The sequence below is a fragment of the Aphelocoma coerulescens genome, chromosome 6 (genome assembly GCF_041296385.1).
Source record: "Aphelocoma coerulescens isolate FSJ_1873_10779 chromosome 6, UR_Acoe_1.0, whole genome shotgun sequence".
Taxonomy (NCBI): Eukaryota; Metazoa; Chordata; class Aves; order Passeriformes; family Corvidae; genus Aphelocoma; species Aphelocoma coerulescens.
The window spans coordinates 16,956,573-16,977,066 of record NC_091020.1 but is presented as its reverse complement, the minus strand read 5'-3'; the positions used below and the strand labels follow the sequence as shown (position 1 = coordinate 16,977,066).

The 20,494-nt window shown below is 46.9% G+C and overlaps 2 protein-coding genes across 5 annotated transcripts in view; one reads left to right on the top strand and one right to left on the bottom strand.

Moving 5' to 3' along the window:
• The window catches only part of TLL2 (tolloid like 2), an 86,349-nt gene extending 78,232 nt beyond the window's left edge, over window positions 1–8,117 (top strand). For all 4 annotated transcript variants that reach the window (XM_069019466.1, XM_069019467.1, XM_069019469.1 and 1 more), the window contains 5 exons: window positions 1,243–1,368; window positions 2,171–2,298; window positions 3,092–3,305; window positions 4,322–4,572; window positions 5,443–8,117. In XM_069019466.1, coding sequence (XP_068875567.1) covers window positions 1,243–1,368; window positions 2,171–2,298; window positions 3,092–3,305; window positions 4,322–4,572; window positions 5,443–5,577 — 854 coding nt within the window. In that variant the 3' untranslated portion in view covers window positions 5,578–8,117. The remainder of the gene's footprint in view (window positions 1–1,242; window positions 1,369–2,170; window positions 2,299–3,091; window positions 3,306–4,321; window positions 4,573–5,442) is intronic.
• Window positions 8,118–11,198: 3,081 nt separating this feature from the next.
• LOC138112407 (cytochrome P450 2C19-like) lies at window positions 11,199–17,227 on the bottom strand. Its single transcript, XM_069019470.1, has 9 exons — window positions 17,009–17,227; window positions 16,511–16,673; window positions 15,897–16,046; window positions 15,431–15,591; window positions 14,855–15,031; window positions 14,202–14,343; window positions 13,674–13,861; window positions 12,405–12,546; window positions 11,199–11,737 (listed from the first exon to the last, which is right to left on the bottom strand). Exons 1-9 carry the CDS (start codon window positions 17,186–17,188, stop codon window positions 11,556–11,558), a joined length of 1,485 nt encoding a protein of 494 aa, XP_068875571.1. The 5' UTR covers window positions 17,189–17,227; the 3' UTR covers window positions 11,199–11,555.
• Between the last annotated feature and the right edge of the window lie 3,267 nt (window positions 17,228–20,494).

Sequence of the window (20,494 nt, the reverse complement as noted above, 5' to 3'; positions counted from 1 at the left end):
GTTTTGGTGAACTTTCTTCAACACCATGTCAGAGCCTGGCATGGTTTATTAAACATAAAAGCATGGTTGCTCTGTGCTGTGTCACCTTCATCTTGGGTTCTCAGTGCAGTGTATGGTCCAGTTTCATAGTGTGGTGTCAACAAGATGCATGGGTTGCATCAATGCCTCCAGTCCTTCCACAGCAGGAAGCAGTGTGGAACCTAATCCTAGAAGTTATTTCTGCTCCTAGAGTATAAAAGGAAAGCTTTTTCCTCTGAAACTAGAAGATTTAGAAAATTTCCAGTAGTGTTCTATATAGCAATCATTCCCATCAAAGCAGTGTGTACTAGTGGAAGCTTTTCATTCTCTGTTCTCAATCCTTTGTGTCAGTGATGTACCTTGTTGGCAGGCAATTCTGGAGGTTAACTGTATGTCATTTGGAAGTAGAAATTCAATTTCATTCTGTCTTTTCAGCAGAGTCCTAGGAGTATTAATGCTTTTGAGGAGAATGATCAGGCAAAATGGCCTTGAATTAGGACAGGTGCAGAGTAGAATCAGGGCTAAGGGTTTGACTTATTAAATCTAACAGGAGGAAGGATGAGGTGGGAATGATTCATCCAGAAATACACTTGGGAGTGAGGAGACAGAGGAAGTTAATGAGATCTAGGGAGGACATTGTCCCAAGAAAAATTGGAGATAAACTTCTTATAAATTAAATTGGACTGGAAACCATGAGCAGATCCTATGCTCAGAAAGTGAGACTGAGGAATGCATAGTCCCAAACACACAGGAGTGAAGATCCACTGGGGCATATTTCAGCTTCAGGGAGCCGCTGATACCTTAGATCTTCTTCACCACCTGGCTATTTGTGCTCAGATAGAGCTATTTAGAAATGGAGGCTCATCAGAGCACATAAGAACTTGATAAAATAAAGTAGATTTTTACCTAGGAGAGTGAATTTGTGTGATGCTTTTGCTGGACTCTATTTTTAAAGAACGAGATGCTGCTCTAGGTTTCTTTTAGACAGAAGTCTTTAACCAATAAACTTACATTATAAAATAGAACACATTTCTGTTACATTTTATGGAATGTAAGGCAGTTGAAGAGAATAGTATCTGGGCTAAAAAGCTGACTGGACTAATCCAGCAGTAGAGTTGGAGATTTGCACTGCTATGTGCCAGCCTGTGTATGGGGCTCTCAGCTGGTGACTGTGGTAACCTGTGTCCCTGTCAACTCAGTGTTTGTTGGTTTGATCCTGCCCAGACAAGGACGAATGCTCCAAAGACAATGGTGGTTGCCAGCACGAATGTATCAACACCTTTGGGAGCTATATGTGCCAGTGCAAAAATGGCTTCATGCTGCATGAAAACGGCCATGACTGTAAAGAAGGTAAAATCCCCACTCCTGCCCTCAGGAAAGCCAAGGTTCTTCAAACATGGTTTGGTTCAGGGTGCTTCCTGCCCTGTGCTGGAAGGAAGTTTGTACAGCATACCAGGCAAGGGCACTGAAAAAGCCCCAGCTAGCTGAAAAACTGCCTAGAAACAGGACCATTCCCATTCCCCAGTCTTGCTCTCTATATGCCCACAGGGGATGGACAGGGTGGGGATGAGAAGTTGGACTTGCAAAAGGAGCAGTTGTGGGGCATCATCATTAGACTGGTCACTGCTGCTTCATTCAATTATTGTGCTTGAGTCAGAAGGGAAAGGATGGGCTGATCTGACCACTTGCTGGTGTCAAAATTACCTTTCTTCCTGCTCCCATGGCCTTCCTGGGTATTGTCTCTGGTCCTTGTCTGACCTCTCCATGAGCTGATTCAGCTTTCCAGATTGGCATGACAATGCAAGGCTGAGATAGCACCAAAGTCAACACTGTGGAGGGGTTGACATCATGGCCCTAGGAACAGGGCAGATGAAGTGAAGCAGCAGGAGAATAGGTATGGGTGTGAGGACATAGATTAGGTTAATGAGGCCCAGGGGAGCGAGATGGTCCATTTCACCATTTGCCAGGTTAGCTCAAAAAAAGCACAGACAAACCCACCAGAATTATGGAGTAATACTAAAAGGCCTTGTTTGGTGACTGAAGCCTTCCCTGTCTCTGTCCTCTAGAGGGTCTCAGTGGGTAGAGAGGACCATGTAGGACACTAGAGGGTTGCCATGTGAGACCTGCCCCAATGCAATTTCTCTCTCCCAAGCTGGTTGCGAGCACAAGCTGAGTGGTGCAGAGGGAATGATGAGCAGTCCCAACTGGCCTGACAAGTATCCCAGCCGGAAAGAGTGCACCTGGGACATCTCTGCAACACCTGGCCACCGAGTGAAAGTAGTGAGTAACCAGAGAGCGGGAGTGTGAGGCAAGAAGCAGGCCGGGTTGTGAGGAGCTGAAGTGACTTCCCACCACCGTGTGAGTGGGACGCTGATCCCCTCAGGTCCTGTTTGGGGCTCTTGGAGGAAAGTTTCCTGGGAGGCTGCTCTGGCTTGCAAAAGGGCAGAAGGTCTCAGAGGGACACAAGGCAGAGGAGAGGCAGCTTGGAGGGGACTCCAGCAGATGACAACTGTGGAGTATTGCCCTCCATAAACAGATGGCATAAATGCCCTCCCACCCCTACCCCTCCTTGTGAGCCACTCTGTTGGGGCCATATCCACATAAGGTGGTGGCTGAGCCAGCCCCCGGCCCCTCTGAGGGAGAGGTATAAGGCCCATTTTACAACATGGCCTGATGCAAATGGCAGGACATGCCCAGAGCTGTGCAGATGGTCCATGTACTGGGGGAAATCATCCCTGTGCTCAGTGGAAGTAATATTGCAGAACAGCCCATCTGGTGTGCTGGGCAGAATTTCCAGCCAGAAAAATAAGTGTTGTAAGGCTTGCAGTTGATAGCTGTTGTCATGCACCCATGTGAGGCAGAAAGGCTGAGGCAACACAGCACATTGATAACAGAATTCTGATCACTGCCACCCTGAGATCACTCTTGTCTGAAAGCACACTATGCTGTTTTAGTTTGTGGGGAGAGCGGGACAGATGTACCATTTGATCTGTTTCTCACTTGGCATTTCACCTTATGCTAAATTGCATGCTCAGATTTACAGCTGTCTTAATTCTCCATATTCTTGCTCTAGACCTTCAATGAGTTTGAGATTGAGCAGCACCAAGAATGTGCCTATGACCACTTAGAAATGTATGATGGGCCCAACAGCAAGTCGCCTGTCCTTGGCCGCTTCTGTGGCAGCAAGAAACCTGACCCTGTAGTGGCTTCTACCAACAAGATGTTCCTCAGGTTTTACTCTGATGCTTCTGTGCAAAGGAGAGGTTTCCAGGCAAAGCACAGCACAGGTAAGTTGGTTGCCTGCCAATACCGTAGTGCCAAAGGATGTCATCAAGTCTCACTACATTTTTTACTAGGTAAAAACAGACACACCTTTTTCCCAAATCAACTTGACCTAAATTTTAAGTGGTGTATGTTCAGTTTCCAGACCATTGCCAGCAGCATACCATAAATACCAGCTTCCATAACAGCTCAGAAGTCTCTTGGTATTGGGCATTCTTGCTCAGGCTCTTTTGTTTAAATTGGAGGTGTTTGGTTGAGCAAGAATCCCTTCTGTTCCGTATCAACTGTTGGAAAAGGATGTTACGCAATTTAGCCTGTGTATTGGCCCACCCTCAGAACAGGCCCAGGTTAGACTGATTATGGTAGAAGCAGAGCTGTGCTGTGGACAGACACAGCTTGATCCTCCTATGTGTGGCAGCACAGGGGTGGGCGTGTTGTGCCAACACTCATTTCTTTTGAATCCCTGCCACTGTAAACAGATGAAACATCCTTGGAGTGGCTGTGCATGTCACGCTGGTGAAGAGGCGTCTTCCTCATTGGCTGTGAGACAATGTGTGCTAAAGCACACATGTTCTGCACAAACACAGGGCTACTTTTGTGCATTGTGTGGGCAGAAAAGGATTGCTTTGGTCTCCAGTTTTTTGATGTGTTTCCGCTTCTTGCTGACAAAACACTTGGGGTTAGAATTTCATCTACAGGACAAAGCAATTGCTTTCTAAAACAACACATTTTCCAAGAGTATGTGTCAAGAACCCTATCCTGCCAGTTTAAACTGGTCACCTTTTTCCATGTGCATTCTGTACCAAAAGAACCAAGCTCCTCAAAGCTACGTGGGTCTTTGGATTCATGGGTGACTGTAGAATTCACTGGTTTATTGTCGTTTGGTGCAGTGTTTAATTACCTTCCCTATTGCACTTCAAGCCAGAGGTCTTCTCTGCTCATGACTGACCCAAAAGTGGGATGAGTCTTTGTTGTGAGTATGGACTTTGAGAGACTGTTTTGTGTCCTTTTTTCCCTTCAGAGTGTGGTGGGCTCTTAAAGGCTGAAGTACAAGCTAAGGACCTATACTCCCATGCTCAGTTTGGGGACAACAACTACCCAGGTCAAGCCAACTGTGAATGGGTGATTGCAGCTGAAGATGGTTATGGGGTGGAGCTAATATTCCAGATATTTGAGATAGAGGAGGAGACTGACTGTGGGTACGACTACATGGAGATTTACGATGGTTATGACAGCACTGCACCCCGTCTGGGACGCTTCTGTGGCTCAGGGGTAAGCCATGATGGTGGTGATTTCAGAGGGATCACTGAAGGTGGAGAGGAAGTATCCTCATACCATTTTTGGAGAGGGGCAGCTGTTGCAAACTGAATCTGAGAATGCTTTGTGGCTAGGTTTTGCTTCTTCCCCTTCCGCAGGATATCACAGCCATTTTATCTGATGCAGAGTTGGCTGGAAAATTCTTGCTTACTGACTGTCCATTTTTAGCCCAGGGCCATGTATTTCAGCAATTGAATGGAGAAATTTCCTATTGAATTTAAAGAGAGACAATCAGGGAGCAGGTGTGTGGAAGTTCTCACAAACTGGGGAAATGGTCTGGAAAATAAACAAAAGCATAGCAGCTTGGTGTGAAGAAGTTCAGGGCAGCTGGGTAGTAATCTACCTACCTGCACACTGACAAATGAAGAATGGCTGGGAAAGGGAAGCACAAGGAGATTGTAGCAGGTCACAACAGTGTGGGACATAACCAGAATTGTCATGTAAGATAAGTACCTGAGTTATTTGAACACTGGGAGAGCCTCAGCTGCCAAACAGGTTCCAGTTTGAATTGTATCATTTCCGGAAAAGACAATGACAAATTAGAGTAAACCTGAAGACTGGGAAAAGAATATCCAGGGAGTCCTGTGAAAAAAGTAACTGGAAGGACTGGGATTGTAGAGTGGACTGGCATCAGTCTTCAAACATAAAGAGCAAAGGAATGTGCTTAGGAAGGCACATCAGGGCAGGAGGTACTGAGCATTCAAGTCTTTATGTTTACTGGCCAATCTGTCTTCACTGTGGGCTTAAACTCTAGTATCATAGTGCAGACAGTTATTTAGTCTGCATACTTGACCACTGTGTACTGTCTTCTTTCCTTTTCTGCAGCCTCTGGAAGAAATCTACTCTGCAGGGGATTCCATCATGATTCGATTCCATACAGATGACACCATCAACAAGAAAGGATTTCATGCCCGATACATAAGTACCAAATTTCAGGATGCATTGCACATGAGAAAATAGTTTGACTGCTCCTCACAGACATTCCCCATCTGAAGAGCAAGACATTTAACTGTGATCTTTGTCTTTTTTTTTTTTTTAAAGCTTCTGTGCACTTGGCCAAAAGCAGTGTACAGTATTTTCTGTAACTAAATCTAAATTCAGTCTCAAAGGTTTGCCTCTGCAATTATTAGCATGACCCTTTCTTTTTAACATACCCAGGACCAAAAAATTCTCTTTTAATCATACCTGCCAGGGCATAAACATTGTATTTTTGCACAACTTGCCATGGGGCTGAATGAAGACTGAACTTGAATTGAGAATAGCCTTCGTCTCTTGCATATCTTGTTTCTAGGTGACATTTCCCAAGAGATGTCATGAGCTGTCTGAACATATTTTCTGGAGCAGGTGATTTGGACAGACAATGAGTACGATTTTTTCAAAGGACTTTGTGTGAGCCACCTGCTCTCCCCTACCTGCCCCAAATACTCTGTGCAATAAGAGAACAACCAGATGGCTGTGCCTGCATCACTCTGTCCTGTCTGTTTATTGTCTTGCTTATTGTTGAGTGGAGAGCAAGGCCGGGGACAGGGACAGTCTCTTTAGGGCTGCTAGCTACTTGGATTCCAGGGAATGAGAAGGACCCAGTGTTTGGTTTGCAGTAATTGTCATGGTATATGTTGAATGGAAGTACTTCAATGCAGTGCCCAAGGGGAACGGTGGTGGCTGACATGGAAATGCTGTGGTGGGATGCAAGGCATGACTGTGTGATGGTGGCAAAGCTTCGTAACAGGAGTGCTGACAGCATGCTCCAGTTACACCACCAAACATGGCATCTCTGAGGGCTGTGGCAGCAGCCCAGGCCTTATCTTAAATATGGAATCTCTCCTCCTCACTCCACCCTTTCCTGCTTTCTCAGCCTTCTTCATGCTGCTTCCTTTCCTGACTTCCTATGAGCCCTTCCTTTTCACAGCTGAGCTGCTCTCCCCAGGGCTCCCCACCACAACCTAGGAGTGCTCTGCAACTTCAGCTGACCAGAACCTCTCGCTGAAGGACACGCTGGGACAGGGGGAGTCAGGGTGTCCCTGAGGCAGAGGGACACAGGCCATGCTACAGGTCAGCTTTGGTGATCTCTGGGAATCTGTCAAACGTGTGCAAGCTGCAGGCATGGGACTAGGAATGGAAGAGCTCTTCTGGTTTTTGCTTCCTCCCTGTTTGTCACTGGTGCATGGCCCAGTCTCTTAACTTCATGGCAAGGCTGCAAGTGAGATGGTGACTTCGACTTAGAGCACTTAGAGCTATAAGGCTCAGACACGTTCTTGTTTGCTCGTGAAAGCTACCCAGCCACATGCTCAAAGAATTAACAGGTAGCTTGGTGCTTCTTTCAGAAAAAAATAAGGAAAAATGTGGTTTTGGGGGAGCCACTGTAATTGAGCAGTTGATATAAGAGGAAAAACAATACTTTATTCTGAATGTTTCATTAAGGCACTCATGGGAAATTATGAGCTAAAAGCTGAGGTGTGTTAGCTTTAATAAAGTATTTATAATCCAAGGATTACTATGTTTACATAACCATTGTGCTGTCAGGCTTTGGGGTGGCACCTCCTCTCTGGTGTATGACTGTGGAGAAGTGTGGGGCCAGTGCCACTGTCAGGCACAAATGACATTCCTGGAGATAAGGGCATTTTCAGATGGATAATAAATAGACCCAGCCCTCTCCAGAAACCCTTGAATAGAATATGGTCCAAGTATTGTGAATACTAGGAGAAGCAAATGCATGAAAATATTTTCTTGCTTAGAACAAGAAAAGTAAAGTAATTTATATACACACACAGAGGATTATATGTATATAAAATGTGCATGTAGAAGACCAGTAGTCAAAGCCTTAATAAGTGTAATGTGAACAATACTGTACAATTGACTATAGCTTTATTGCAGGCTGTATAAAATCATGTTATGTCTGTTTTGGTTTTGGTTTATTGGTTTGTTTCAGGTCTGCTTTGTTTCTTTTTTTAAATTTTGTGGCCTTTTTACAGGCAAGACCTCTGACCTCAAGCTGTTTGACCATGCAGGTCTGGAGAAGTAAGCTCTGCTAGATGGGGTGTGTGTTTGTCCTTCTCTTCCTTGCTCCAGTTCAAACAAAATTACAGTGAACTGGGTCTGGAAATAAAAGTGTGGCATCAATCCCTGTGAAACAGAAGCAAAGTTTCAGGTGACAAGTTCAAGTTTCCTGACCTTTTAGTGGCAGCAATGGCTCTAGGGAAAAGTGACTGTAGCAGGTTCCCATGTACTTTAACATCTTTGTTCCACATTCTGGTAATTTCCCATCTACCCCAGACTGGTTTGTTGCAGATGCTTGCAATGTGGTTTGACAGATCCACTACACTTGTTAGTGTTCATCCAGGTGTCTTTTGTGACAGAGTGTTCACAAATGTTGTACTGTGCATTCCAACCAATGATCTATGTAGAATATTTCTGCTGTACTGACTGGACTTAACAGTCAATAATTCTAAATGTGTGAAATTTTCTTAAGGAAAAAAATGTCAAACCCTCTGGTGTGTGAATATGTATTCTGGTCTTTGTGTGGTTTTACATTTCACTAACTAAAATAATTTTTAGAGGGGGAAAAGAAGAGGGTGTGGGGACAATCACAAATGTACCTCTGCCCAGAACGAATCTCTGCATTCTTTAAGACTGTGGATTCAGTTGCACATTCTGTTGTATGCATGCATTTTCCACTTCTGGAAGGGGAGGAAATTTCTTATTACATTCTTTGTTCTGCCAACTGTTGTTTGTCTCTACTGCTAATACCAGGAAGGAACTTTCCTGTGGGTGTTTAGGTTTGTCTTGGCTTTTGCAATCAAGGGATCATTAGAAAGTGGGGCAGAGAAAGAATTTGGCCAGCCAGAGGGCTACTTGTTCCATGTGTTGCTCACACTTTAGGGGGCTGAGATGCAGGTCTGCAGTGATAAGGGTCAGGGATCTGGGAATTAGTCCATAAGTATTTTTCAAAGGACTAGCTCATTTGCTATGACATATTGCATATTACATATTGCTATGATATTTGCATATTACACTACAGGCTATGGCCTTCAGCAGCAGGTCCCAAGACCCAGAGACATGAAACTCCTGTGCAAAGGACGGCAGGATGAGGCAGATGTTCCTTACTGCAAAGTTGTGATCCACATTCCATGGCAGCAAAATGCTGCTAGGGCAGCACCTAAAATGTTTTTCTTCCTCTTTCTGTCCACTGCTTGATGTCTACCCTGCTTGCTAAGGACCATGTTTTTGTTCTTTCCCCAACACACACCTAGTTTGTTTATGTCCCACCACCCAGAACATTTCCTGTGGTGTGTGTCACAGCTACGCAAATCTTCATGGTGTCTGAATTTCCTCCCAGCTGTTCCCAAAGGCAAAGCAGCAATGGAGATGACCTAAGGAATAAGCATCCCCCTGTAGCCTCCTGCACCAGAGTACCATGGCACAATATGACCCAGTGGTACAACTTACTTCAGACAAAGAATGGTGCCACAGACCAGACAGGCTCATTGGTCTCAGCATCAAGCCAGCAGAAATCTTCCACTTTGTCCTGGCATTTCCAGCAAATGCTCTGGCAGATGAGGTGCTAGCCTTGGAAAGCAAAAGCAGGATTCCCCTCTGTGCCTCACATTAAGTGCACTCGTAGAGCCAGAAGCTGCCTTATTTGCCATGCAGCTGGTAGAGAGGAGATGGAGGCTCCAGTGCCCTAAAGCCCAGCTTCCCAGGTGTGCACCAGAGCTTGGGTGTGCTGGGACCCAGTCAGTTTGTGAGTTAGCCCGAGAAATGCCATCATCTCTTCTTCTCTACAGGTTCTGCATGTATTAGCAGGAAGAGAAGCTTATCCTAAAAGGAGCACTAACCCTGACATTGGGCAGTCTGCTGTTACTGCATGCAGGGATTTTTCATGGAGAAGCGTGAAATGGTGAGTGGGAGTTGGTTGGGTCTTTGGATGGGAGTAGTGGGGGGAAGTCAGAAAGCAGGTGGGGCCACTGGACCGACCACCTGTCTAAAAGCCCCCTGGGAGTGTTTAACCCTCCCGTTCTCTTGCCCCAACCAGATCAATCAAACTCACTGCTTCATTAGCTCTGCCTTTCCTTATGGTGCAAGAGACAGTTTCAGACACCTGCTTGGATTTTAGCATCTGGCCCCAGCCTTTCTGTCCTGGAGGGATTGCCTAGTCTTAGGGCACTTGGAGCAGAGGAGGCTGGTGCCCTGGATTATGAAGCGGACCTCTGCAAGATTGTTCTCGTGGGCAGGTGTCAAGTGGACCCTGTCATTGTTCCAAAAGAAAGAGCATTTTTGCATCCAGCTTAGGATATGTTGGATATTATCCCAAATATTATCCCCCATGTTGTTATTTATCTCCTGAGCATGTCCTGCATTCTCGAGCTGTTTAGTAACAACATTTTCCCACTGCTCTGTGCTTCTCATGCAGTTGTTTGTGAATTGTTGATAGATGTTGTTTGTCACTATTTCGTTCATTGCCTCAGATGAATCAGCATCCCAGTGGGCAGGAGTATGAATCATCCCCTCCAAGACCTCCAGATGTAAGCCATTTTTAACTCTCAACAAAGCATATAGGCTGCTGAGTTCCTGATAGCAGGACTGGCTTTTAGGGCAGCCTTAGACTAATGGAAAGCTCAAGGTAATCTCCTCCCCATTGTTCCTGGGTCTCATACCTGACTGCTATTTCTGCTTGCACGTCTGTGCATTTATTGGAATCTCAGATCAGCAGTCAGTGATGGTTTGCTATTGTTTTAGAGTACACAAGCATTAGAGCTGCAGCCTTCATGGGAAAAAATGGAGGGACAAGGAGGCATGGACCTGAGATGTGGGCAAATATATTTCCTTCAAAATAATGCTAAGCATTTCCAAAGGGAGGTAGGAATTCTTGCACACTGTTTTCTCTGCAGTACCCACATGGTCTCTGAGTGCCTTGTGACAATCAATCACAGAAATTATGTTTTGCCACTAGGACTTTTATATGACCATGATGCAAGGGACAACAAGTATCTATGTAAATGAAGATCAAGACAAACACAACAAACTGAACATCCAAACACAACCACACCCCACAGGAACAAAGAAGCCCAGAAGAAAGTAATCTGTGGTGGAATATTTTTATGAAAACCATCCATCCTCTTACTGAAAGAAGAGCACCAAATTGTAGCTGGGGCCAGAAAAAAGAGACACTACCCTTTTCCTAAATTAATTCATTTTAATAAAGAACATCTAAATCCCTGCAGTGATACTGATGGTAGAAAAGAGCAGCCAGAGATTTGGTTGCAGTCTCCAATGCTCAGGTAAAAGTGATCTCCTTGCAACATCCTGCAAAAAGCATGAATGCATTCTTTTCATTTGGCAGAAAGCCCCTAGGCTGTAGGACACTCTTCTTCTCCAGCACTGTGAGCCTTCCTGGCTGGAGGTGTGCTGCGACTGCTCTGGAGCTCCTTGCAGGCAGCAACAGTGAATGACAAAGACAGGATCCTTGCCCAGGAGGGAAAGCCCTTCCCACAGGGTGCTGGCCACAGGCTCTGCAGACCTACTCTGCAGTGCAGCAGCAGATGTGGGCACTGCCCCAACCCAAATTAAATAAAGCTCAAATCTTCATAAATAGATTTTTATTTATTGGATCATTAAGGTACACACATGCAGCACTATCCATCTGCACAGCTGCAGGAGCTGTGTTGGCATTGTTTGATGCAGCCACTGCACTCAGTGATCCTGTGACAGAGCACCAGTGCAAGAGGCTGCAATGTCACCCAGGGCCTCCTGGGGTGTGGTCAAGTTCCATGAGCCTTCAGTGCTCTCTTCTCTTCTCTGCTCTCTGTGTGTACCTGTGTTTGGACTGCCTTCCTGAAGGCCTGGGAAAGGTGGGCCAATATTCCTGCTGTTGATTTTAGTAAAGGAGATGTAAAGGAACAGCCAGTTTCAGGACACTGGGGAGAGTGGTTCAGTGCTTTTCAGCGGGGGACAGCACAGAGCTGATAGGCAGGAGGTACATTGCCTGTCCCACTCAGAGTCGGGGTTATGTTGAGCTCCTGGGGGTTGACAACAGACTTCAAGGTAAAGTTCTGCAAGATGGTGGCTATGAGTAAGAATATCTCCATTCGTGCCAGGCCCTCTCCAGGGCATATTCGTTTTCCTGAAAGTGAAAGCAGCAAATAGTACTCAGCGTGTGTTTCTGAGTAGACCAGAGTTTGTAGTAAGCATCTGTGTTGCACAGCTTTGTTTACTACATACAGCCATAGCAGTGAGAGGACTGTCAGGGTTACTGAGGATATTTTCAAGAGAAGAATTTGTTGGCAAAAGACCCTTGACAGTTTGGATGGGTGTGTGAAGGAAGAACAGGAGAAGACTTAACCATGGAGGAAGCATCACAAGAGTCAAGAGGAGAGAGAGCAGGGTGACATAAAGCACAGGTGAGGAAGTGGAAGGTTGGGCCTATCAGTAGGTGAATGGTTGTACGTAGCCTAAGAGGTACTTCAAATTTACTGGGGAAAAGTAGAGTTACCACAAAAAGATTCATTCAGGACAACTTGGGTATTTTAGGCAGTGTCAGTGGATCCCATTCATGTCATTACATTGACAGCTCCTAGTAGGAGATTTGAGAAGCCATGAGGCCTGAAGAAGATGGGACATGCCATTGGAGATGCGAGCAGCAGGGAGGAGTTATCCAGAGAGCAGTGAGCCCCAAGGAAGCACCAGTGGGATTGTGTTGAGAAGAGGCAGTGTGTGTTGCAGGGAAAGGCAGGGTGGTCTCCAGAGGAGGAGGCTGACAGAGAGAGGAAAAAAGCAAAACTGTGCTTTACCTGCTGAGAAGGGCATGAAGAAGTCGCTCTTCCTAAACGTGCCGTTCTTGTTCAAGAAATGTTCAGGGTTGAACTCATGTGGGTTTGGAAACTCTTTACTGTCATGGAGGACAGAACTGAGGATGGGGAAAATCGTGGTGCCCTGAAGCAACACAAGAAGAGCAGAACATGTAAGGCAGGCAAATTAAATCACTCAACCTGACTACCTGCCAAGTTGAGCTTGTGCTTCCGTGCACGACCCTACCAGTGCCTTTGGTTTCCCTTTGGGGACCCTTTAGAGGAGGCAGCTTTAGGAAGACCCTACTGAATGTCACAGCAGTTGTTGGCTGCTCTTCCTGAATGCTCCCTCTCGCCTCCAGAACATTTATCCTCACTTTGCTCTGGTCATCAGGGGACACCCCACCTAATTCTTCTCTTTCTTGGTATTTCATAATAATGACCTTGTAGATGCACCATGTCCCTTCTTTTCTTTGAGCCCGAAAAGTCAAAAGCACACAAGGTTGTGGAAAAGAAGCTCAGAAGCTCAATTCCCTTCTCCTGACAAATTTCTCCTGCAACAATCCTCTACCTTCCCACTTCCCGACCAGCCATTAACAGGGGCTGGAGTAATCAGCAGTGATGTCACAAGAGTTCTCTGCTGGAATTTGAGCAGTTCTCTGGGTCCTGCCATATGATTTTACACAGACAGCTGGAAATCACACCACCAACAGCCCATGTACTGCTGTTTCCCAGCTGCCCACAGTCACCCAGAAGAGCAATGTGCAGTGCTGCAGTGGGCCAGGCCGAGCCATGGGCTGCTCTAGCCCACCAGCCTGCCTCTGGCAGTGGCCAGCAGAGACTGCCTCAGGAAGTGTGCTAGAACAGAGTAAACAGGTTGGTTTGTTCCACTGAATGCAGATATACCCTACAGCATTTTGTGGCTCAAGGTCTTTCTTTGCTCAATAACCAGCAACTGACTTTGCTCTCAAGCATGTGCACAGGCTGTCCTGGATGGTGGTAAGCAGCTCCTCAACTTTGCTGCCATTTTTGTGAACCCACTGTGCTTCTGCAGATAGGTAAAGATGCAGAGCAAGGGAACAAAGGTGTTGGTCAGAGCTCCTGTTCTAGTCTTGGCCCATGGAGCATCAACAAGGGAGTGCAAGTGAGCTCCAGCTGCCTGAGAATAAAACCCTCACAGAGGGCTGGGTGAAAACAAGGTCAGGCCACAACAGTTCTAACTCATGGCTTGTAACTGACAGCCTAAGAACTGCTGAACTTGAGGGAGCTAACCTTAGGAATAACATAGTCTCTGAAGCTGGTGTCTTTGGTCACAGTGTGAGGGAGAGCCAGGGGGATAAGAGAGATGAAGCGCTGGATTTCATGGACCACCGCATCTGTGTAGGGCATCTGGGTCCGGTCAGCCACACAAGGTTTTCTTGATCGTCCTACTACCTGGTCAATCTCTTCTTGAATTTTCTCTGTCATGAGAAGCACAAACCATCAAATGGGAAAATAAAACCAAACCTATCTCAATAGGTTGCCCTAAGCTGTTTACAAATCATAGATGGCAGGAGCATTATGTTGGTTTTGGTGCTGACTAGAACACAGCTCCACTGCTGCTCATGCAAAGAAAGTTCTCCTACTGATTTGGCTAAACAAAGATGTGGACACAGCTTCCACAGAGAGAGAGGGAGAGAGAGGGAGAGAGAGGGAAGGATAGAGAGAGATATGAGGGGGATATTTGGGAGAATGATGTGGCATTAGACGTGTGCCCAGCCCAGGGGAATAGCTAGAGAGGAAGAGTTCACAAACTGGTACCTTGTATCTTTGGGTATTTGAGAAGAAGCAGAAGCCCATATCGTATGGTGGTGCTCGTTGTCTCAGTTCCAGCAATGAACAAGTCGAAGGTGCTTGTTATCAGGTTCTTCATGTGGAAACTGGAATTGGGATGATCTTTCTCCTAAGAAAAAGGCTTTGTTGTTTCTCTGGCTGAGCTGAGAGAAGCGGCCCTTTCTCATGTCATCCCAGGCCTCCCTTTTCTCCTAGAGCTGTTGCATTTCTCTGCTAAGGTGCAGCAGCCATCTGGGGTATTGCAATGCTACCTTGAGCAATAAATTCAATCCCAGAGCAACCTTCTTTTGAGCTGTGCACTTAATGGTACTCCACTGCTTGTTTGCTGTACCAACTGCTTTCCAGTGAAAGAACTGCAAGACCAGACTTAAAAAGTCCCTGTGTTTTGGTGAGAGCAGAGCAAGCTCTCCCTCTCCAAGCAGCTGCAGGTAGTGGTGGCTGCTGAGCACTCAGACCCAGAGCTATAACCTCTAATACAGGCAATATCTGGAGTATTGTTGCTGTTTTCCCATTGCAAAGCTGACTAGGAAGGGGTTGTCCCAATGTCTGTGTTACTTATGAGAGGGAAGGACTCAGCATAGGTGTGTTTGGGGATGAGCTGAGGCCATCTGTCTCCTTACCTCCTGCATTTTGCTGAGGAAACAGTCAATGAAATCCTGAGGGGAGTTGGGATCTAGGGAGGCTTGGTGCAACTTCACCTCCTCTGCTACAAAGGCTTTTAGAGCATCAAATTCTGCAAATATATTGTTGTGTGGGCCAGGAAGGTAATCCAGGATATTTGAGAACATCTGGTACAGCTGGAAGGAAAGAAACAGGAAGGTGCCTAGTATGATTTTTATATGTATAAATTTGCCCCATCCTTTTGATGTTAGCAAAACGCCAAGAAAAGCCGCAACCCTGTCAAATGGGGCAAGCAGAAGGACTATGAGGCTGGGCAGTCTGACAGAACTTGCTTAGTAGTAGTGGGAACCTTACAAATGGGGAAGAAGGGTATCCAGGACTATTGGGAAGCTTCACTTAGCTGGCAAAGCCAATTCCTTTGGTGAGGGAGTGTCTCGCTCTTGAATGAAATCCCTTCTGTGCGGCAGAGCATTGATGGGGTCCTAAATAGAAGACTGAAATGGAACTTCATTGGGAGGGAGGCCTCCTGCTCTCCTGGGAGGATGTTGCCACTGTGAAATGCCTACTGAATGTACCTGTCCCCAGCGGGAGTTCATCATCTCAAAGATGTTGTTCATGTTGTTCATCAGGGCCAGGAACTTCTTGTCTTTATAATCATATCGTTTCCCAAAGACAATGGAGCATATGACATTGGACACAGAACAGCTCAGCATGAAGGTTGGGTCAAAGGGTGTTCCTGTGATTTCAAAAAAGTTACAAACTATAAAAAAAGCCACAAAATGTTCTATGTCTACTGATTCCTACTGTGGGTAATCTGAACTCTGGTTGTTATTGGAAATATCAGATCACAGACTCTGAGTGACACAGAAGGGTCCTCCAAACAGAACAGAACATGATCACAAAATTATTACAGCTTTGTAATAAGAGGTAGCTGGTGCATGGACCAAATCCATAGGAACTTTATTCCTTGCTAAAGATGTGAGCTCCCTTTAATATAGCCTATTTTTTTCAAACATAAAATGTATTAAACATGGACTGTACCCTTTGTTTTGTTGATCTCTTCCAGCAAGTAGTCAGATTCCTCTTGTATCCTCTCTTCAATGCTCCTCTTCCCCATTCCAAAGTTCCGCAGAGTGGTGAGAGAAAACCGCCGGACTTGCAACCATGGCTCATTGTTGCTAAAAACAATCCCTGCAGAGGAAGAAGGAGAGGGAAGACCTGGCCTGGGCATGCTGGGTGCGAGATGAACAGTGGCTCATGGTGACAGTGAGCCCTGTCCCTGGAGAGCACTGACATGGTAGTGTCATAGCATACTGCAGTTTGGAGGTTCTGTAGACCAACTGCCTGCTTTTGGCCTTCTCCACTACTGACCCAACTTCCTTGTGAATAATTCATCACTCACCCACACACAATTTCCCTTGCTGCAGCTGGTGGCTGCTGCCCCTTGCCATTTCCCTGCCCATCTTTGAGAACAATCTGGCTCCCCTTCTCTGCTACCTCACCCCTTTGAGTGGTGGAAGTCAGCAATTACAGCCCTCTCTGGCCACCCACCCCTTGCACTTTTCCCTCATGCAAAGTACACTCCAGCTCTAATCTGCTGAACACATCTTCAGCCCTTCCCTTCTCCTCAGAAGGAGCTCAGTCAGCCAACATACCTAATCCATTGTTAGCCCTGTCTCCTATTGGCATGTGTCCTCTGGCAGCAAACTCGTCCGCGCGATCAACCAAGGCTTCTTTCACCACATCATGTCCATGCAGCACCACCACTGGGTCCAAGCCCAGGTGCACTGTGAACACTGGTCCATACTCTTCACTGAGCTGTAAAAATGCAAGAGGGAACATGGCCATGGAGCAAATAGTGAGGAAGAGTGGGAAGGTCTCCTTGCTGCTGCCTCCCACTGCAGACAATTAGCCTCACACACTGGTAACATCAAGATTTGGTTCTCTCATGGTAAATGTAGGTGTGGAGATGGGTCCCAGTTCTCAGGCCCTGAACAACATGGCAACAGCAATGAGAGGGGACAGCTGCAATCCCCATGACTTTTCTGCTCCCCTGGAATTGCAAGTCATCAAGCTATAGCCACAGGTTTACCCCATGCACAGGTCCCACACATTTCTCACCCACAGAAGAAAGAGGGAAGAAGTGGCCTTACCTTCTCAAGGGTTTTGGCCAAGTTCTTTGGTTTCACCTGCAGCAGGTTACCTAGAATGGGAAGGGGAGCTGGTCCTGGAGGCATCTTCCCTTTTCCAGACCTTCCCTTCCATGCTGCAAAGGAGAGCAGGCAAGCAATGCAAACCAGGAGGACAACAGTGGCTCCTCCCAGGAGCTCCATTTGCTTCTGTGGCTAAGGAGGGAGTGACTCTGGCTGCCAGAATCTGAGTTTATATACCAAAGGTCTGTGTTAGCTCAAGAGCAGGTTTTGGGTTATTTGGCTGAGCCAATGGTACTAGTCAATCATTTGTTAGATTGCCCTGTGTTATGAAACTAAATCTTTTATTGGCATTCATTATTCATTGAAGACACACCTGATCTCAAACAACTGCAGACACCAACAGAGATTAAGAAATCTGTAATGTGCCCATAAAACTTGTTTTGTTTCACCTAGAGTTGTTAGAGGTCATGCTAGGGGCACACTCTCCTACTGAGGCGCTCACAGAAATTCACTGTCACAAGAGCAACTTAAAAGTACTTCAGTGCCATTTGGGTTTTCTGTTCATCAGTACTGATTGTGGAAGCCCTCAGTGGTGTGAGCCATTCTTCATTGCTCCTAAAATCTTCCTGACATTATTAGTAGAGTTTGCACTGCATGTGATTTGCCAAAGGACATGCAACTGTATTTTCCTTAGTGCACAGTAGTAGCCTCAGTCTCTCTCCCTAGGGGTATCTGGCCTCACGAGAGAGGAAAGTAAAAAATATCCATCTGGCAAGGGCAGAAAGGTCTCCAGACATGACAATAGACAAGAAAGGACTTGATGGGTGAGATTAAACAAAGATGTAAGAAAAGGTGACGAGACCTTGAGACTCTGACCTCTTCAAGGTCTCATAGAGAAAAAGAGGCAGAGAGGAGAGAAATCCAGAACTTTTGAGTCTGTGAGGAATGGCTTCCCAAGCTGGGACAGAGATGCACTTGTCCAAGGCTGGGTATAGGTTACTGCAACCTGGCAACTAGTCCTTGCACTTGCAATTACCAAAGAAGCTCATCCTACGTACTGCTGGAAGCTGGCATGCACAGGTTCTTGTTTTGTTGATGTCTGACTCCACTATGAGGAACTAGTGCCCTGGAAGTTCCCTAGGTGCTCTGGGAGAGAGCAGAGCATGTCTGGTGTGTTGCAAGGGCTTAAAAAAGAGCTGGAGGCTTCCTGCCCAAGACTCCAGGGCCTGCATACCTGCGGGGTCCCAGCAGTGGTGTGGCTGTTAGAAACAACCCTCAGGGCTGTGCTCGGCTTGTTCGGTCTGGCCTTATCCCTCCATCTCTCCTGAACTGTGACACATTTGCAGGCAAAACTGATCAGAAGGTGTTGCAAGGATAGGGGATGTGGGATGCTGTCTCCCACAGTAAAATCCTGGAAAAGCTGGCAGCCCATGGCTTGGACAGGAGCACTCTTTGCTGGGTCAGGAACTGGCTGGATGGTCGGGCCCAGAGAGTGATAGTGAATGGTGCTGCATCCAGCTGGCGGCCAGTCACCAGCGGCGTCCCTCAGGGGTCTGTACTGGCACCAGTTTTGTTCAATATTTTTATTGATGGCATGAATTGTCGGGGTCCCTCCCCCGCCATGTAGCCCTGGGAAGAGGGGCCCTGAGAGCACAGACACACGGGGTTTCCCTGCCCCTGGTCAGCCTCGTTCCCCATTGGTTGGTTTGTGTTCCCTGCGCGGGCAAAGGAGCTCGGGTCCTGACTGTAGCAGTTCCTCGGCAGAGCCCGGCCATGCGGCTGGGGAAATAAACATCTCTGAAACATCTAGCAAGAATCCGTCCACATATATGTTTCTTTTCCACGGGACTCCTGGTTTGATATAGGTGTTGCAGTATCCCCACTGTAACATAATGGTGGAGAATTGAGGGCAGAGCGATCCCCGATCCCTAAGCGACTGATTTGTGTGAGTAAACCCTGGAAACTTTGGATTCCTCTTCTTGGTTTTGTTTTGCTATTCCATATCTGGACTATGGAAGAATCGTGGGAAATGGGGCTCTCTGAGCCACAGAAAAAAATGTATCTAGAAGTAAAAGGAATCCTTGAACAACAAAACAAAAAAGTATTGGAACCGGGAGATCTTGAAAACTTTTTTATCTGGCTTTTCAAAGAGTTCCCCTATATTTCTCGAGACTTACTTTTTGATATCAAACCTCCTGGATATTATCAGGAGTGTTTCTGGAACGAGATCTGCGATAAGCTAAGGGATGGACGAGCGATAGAAGCTCTCCGTGGATCCTTTATAATCAGTAACGCTCTTCAGGAGCATTTGTATGGTCCCATTACCCCTAAAGCAGAAGATCATACTTCTCATGTGGCTGAGACCACGTGGCGGCCACCCCAGGAGCGTATGACTGAGCCGTGCCAGCAGAGGTGCCTGTGCTGGATGCGCCCGGCCCCCTCGGGAGCGTGCGCCTTATCGCGGACCCCATCCCTGTCTCGGGGTCACCAGCCACCTGGCTGCGAGTGAGGGAGCGATGCCGCAGGCGCCATGGGTGCCGTGGGCCACGAGCAGCCAGGAACCGGAGGTCAGCGTGGAAGCCCGCTCTGAGCATACGGCTCGGAGAGCCCTGTGGAGGGGGAAGCGGCGGTTTCCACAGTGACACGAGAAGCCGCGCAGTGCAGCGCCGAGCCGGAACGGGGCCGCTCTCAAAGCAGCGTGGAGTTTGCGGAGCGGAACCACTCACAGGGCACGGAGCCAGAAGCGATGGCAGCGCGGGGCCGCGCAGAGCCCAGAGACGCGCCGGAGCAGCGCCACTCGGAGAGCACAGAGCAGCCGCAACGCTGGGGCCCGACCGAGACGTCGGAGTCGGCGAGGCGGCGGCCACGCGGGACCGGCACCCACGACAAACACGCAAGCACGTGATAGGAGAAGTTCTAGCAACGAAAGTCACAGGAACTGTGAAATGGTACAATGTAAAAAACAACTGTGGATTTATAACACGAGATGATACAGGGGAAGATTTATTCATCCATAGAACTGCCATTAAAAGGAATAACCCTAAAAATTACCTGCAAAGTGTAGGAGATGGGGAAGTTGTTCAATTTGATATAGTACAAGGAAAGAAGGGTTTACAAGCAGCGAATGTTACTGGGCCTGGAGGTATTCCCGTCAAAGGCAGCCGTTATGCACAAAATTATAAATAATATCCATTCCAGCAATTTCCCTACCCACAGCCTAATTTCCCCTTTTACCCTATACCAAATATGAACCCTTTCCTAAGTTTACCCTATCCCCAGTTTATTCCTAATCCGTTTTTCACCCCATGGCTTCCTTATACAATTCCATTTCCCTACAATTCCTCTCCAATGCTGATGGGGGGATGAAAAGGGGGAGGGAAGAGATTGAACCCTCTCCTGCCTCAGTTTCCCCACAGGCATGTCCAGAGAGTTCTGTCTCCCTTCTGTCAGCCCTAAGATGTTCCACAGAATCTGTTTGGACATTTA

Bases quoted from the DNA above. Each gene is read 5' to 3' on its own strand.
- LOC138112407 (XM_069019470.1), bottom strand. From the start codon at position 17,188: ATGGAGCTCCTGGGAGGAGCCACTGTTGTCCTCCTGGTTTGCATTGCT. The intron at 16,674-17,008 runs GTAAGGCCACTT...GCATTTTTACAG, and splicing joins TGGCCAAAACCCTTGAGAAG to CTCAGTGAAGAGTATGGACC. The intron at 14,344-14,854 runs GTAAGGAGACAG...CCTTTTTCTTAG, and splicing joins TCCTCAGCAAAATGCAGGAG to GAGAAAGATCATCCCAATTC.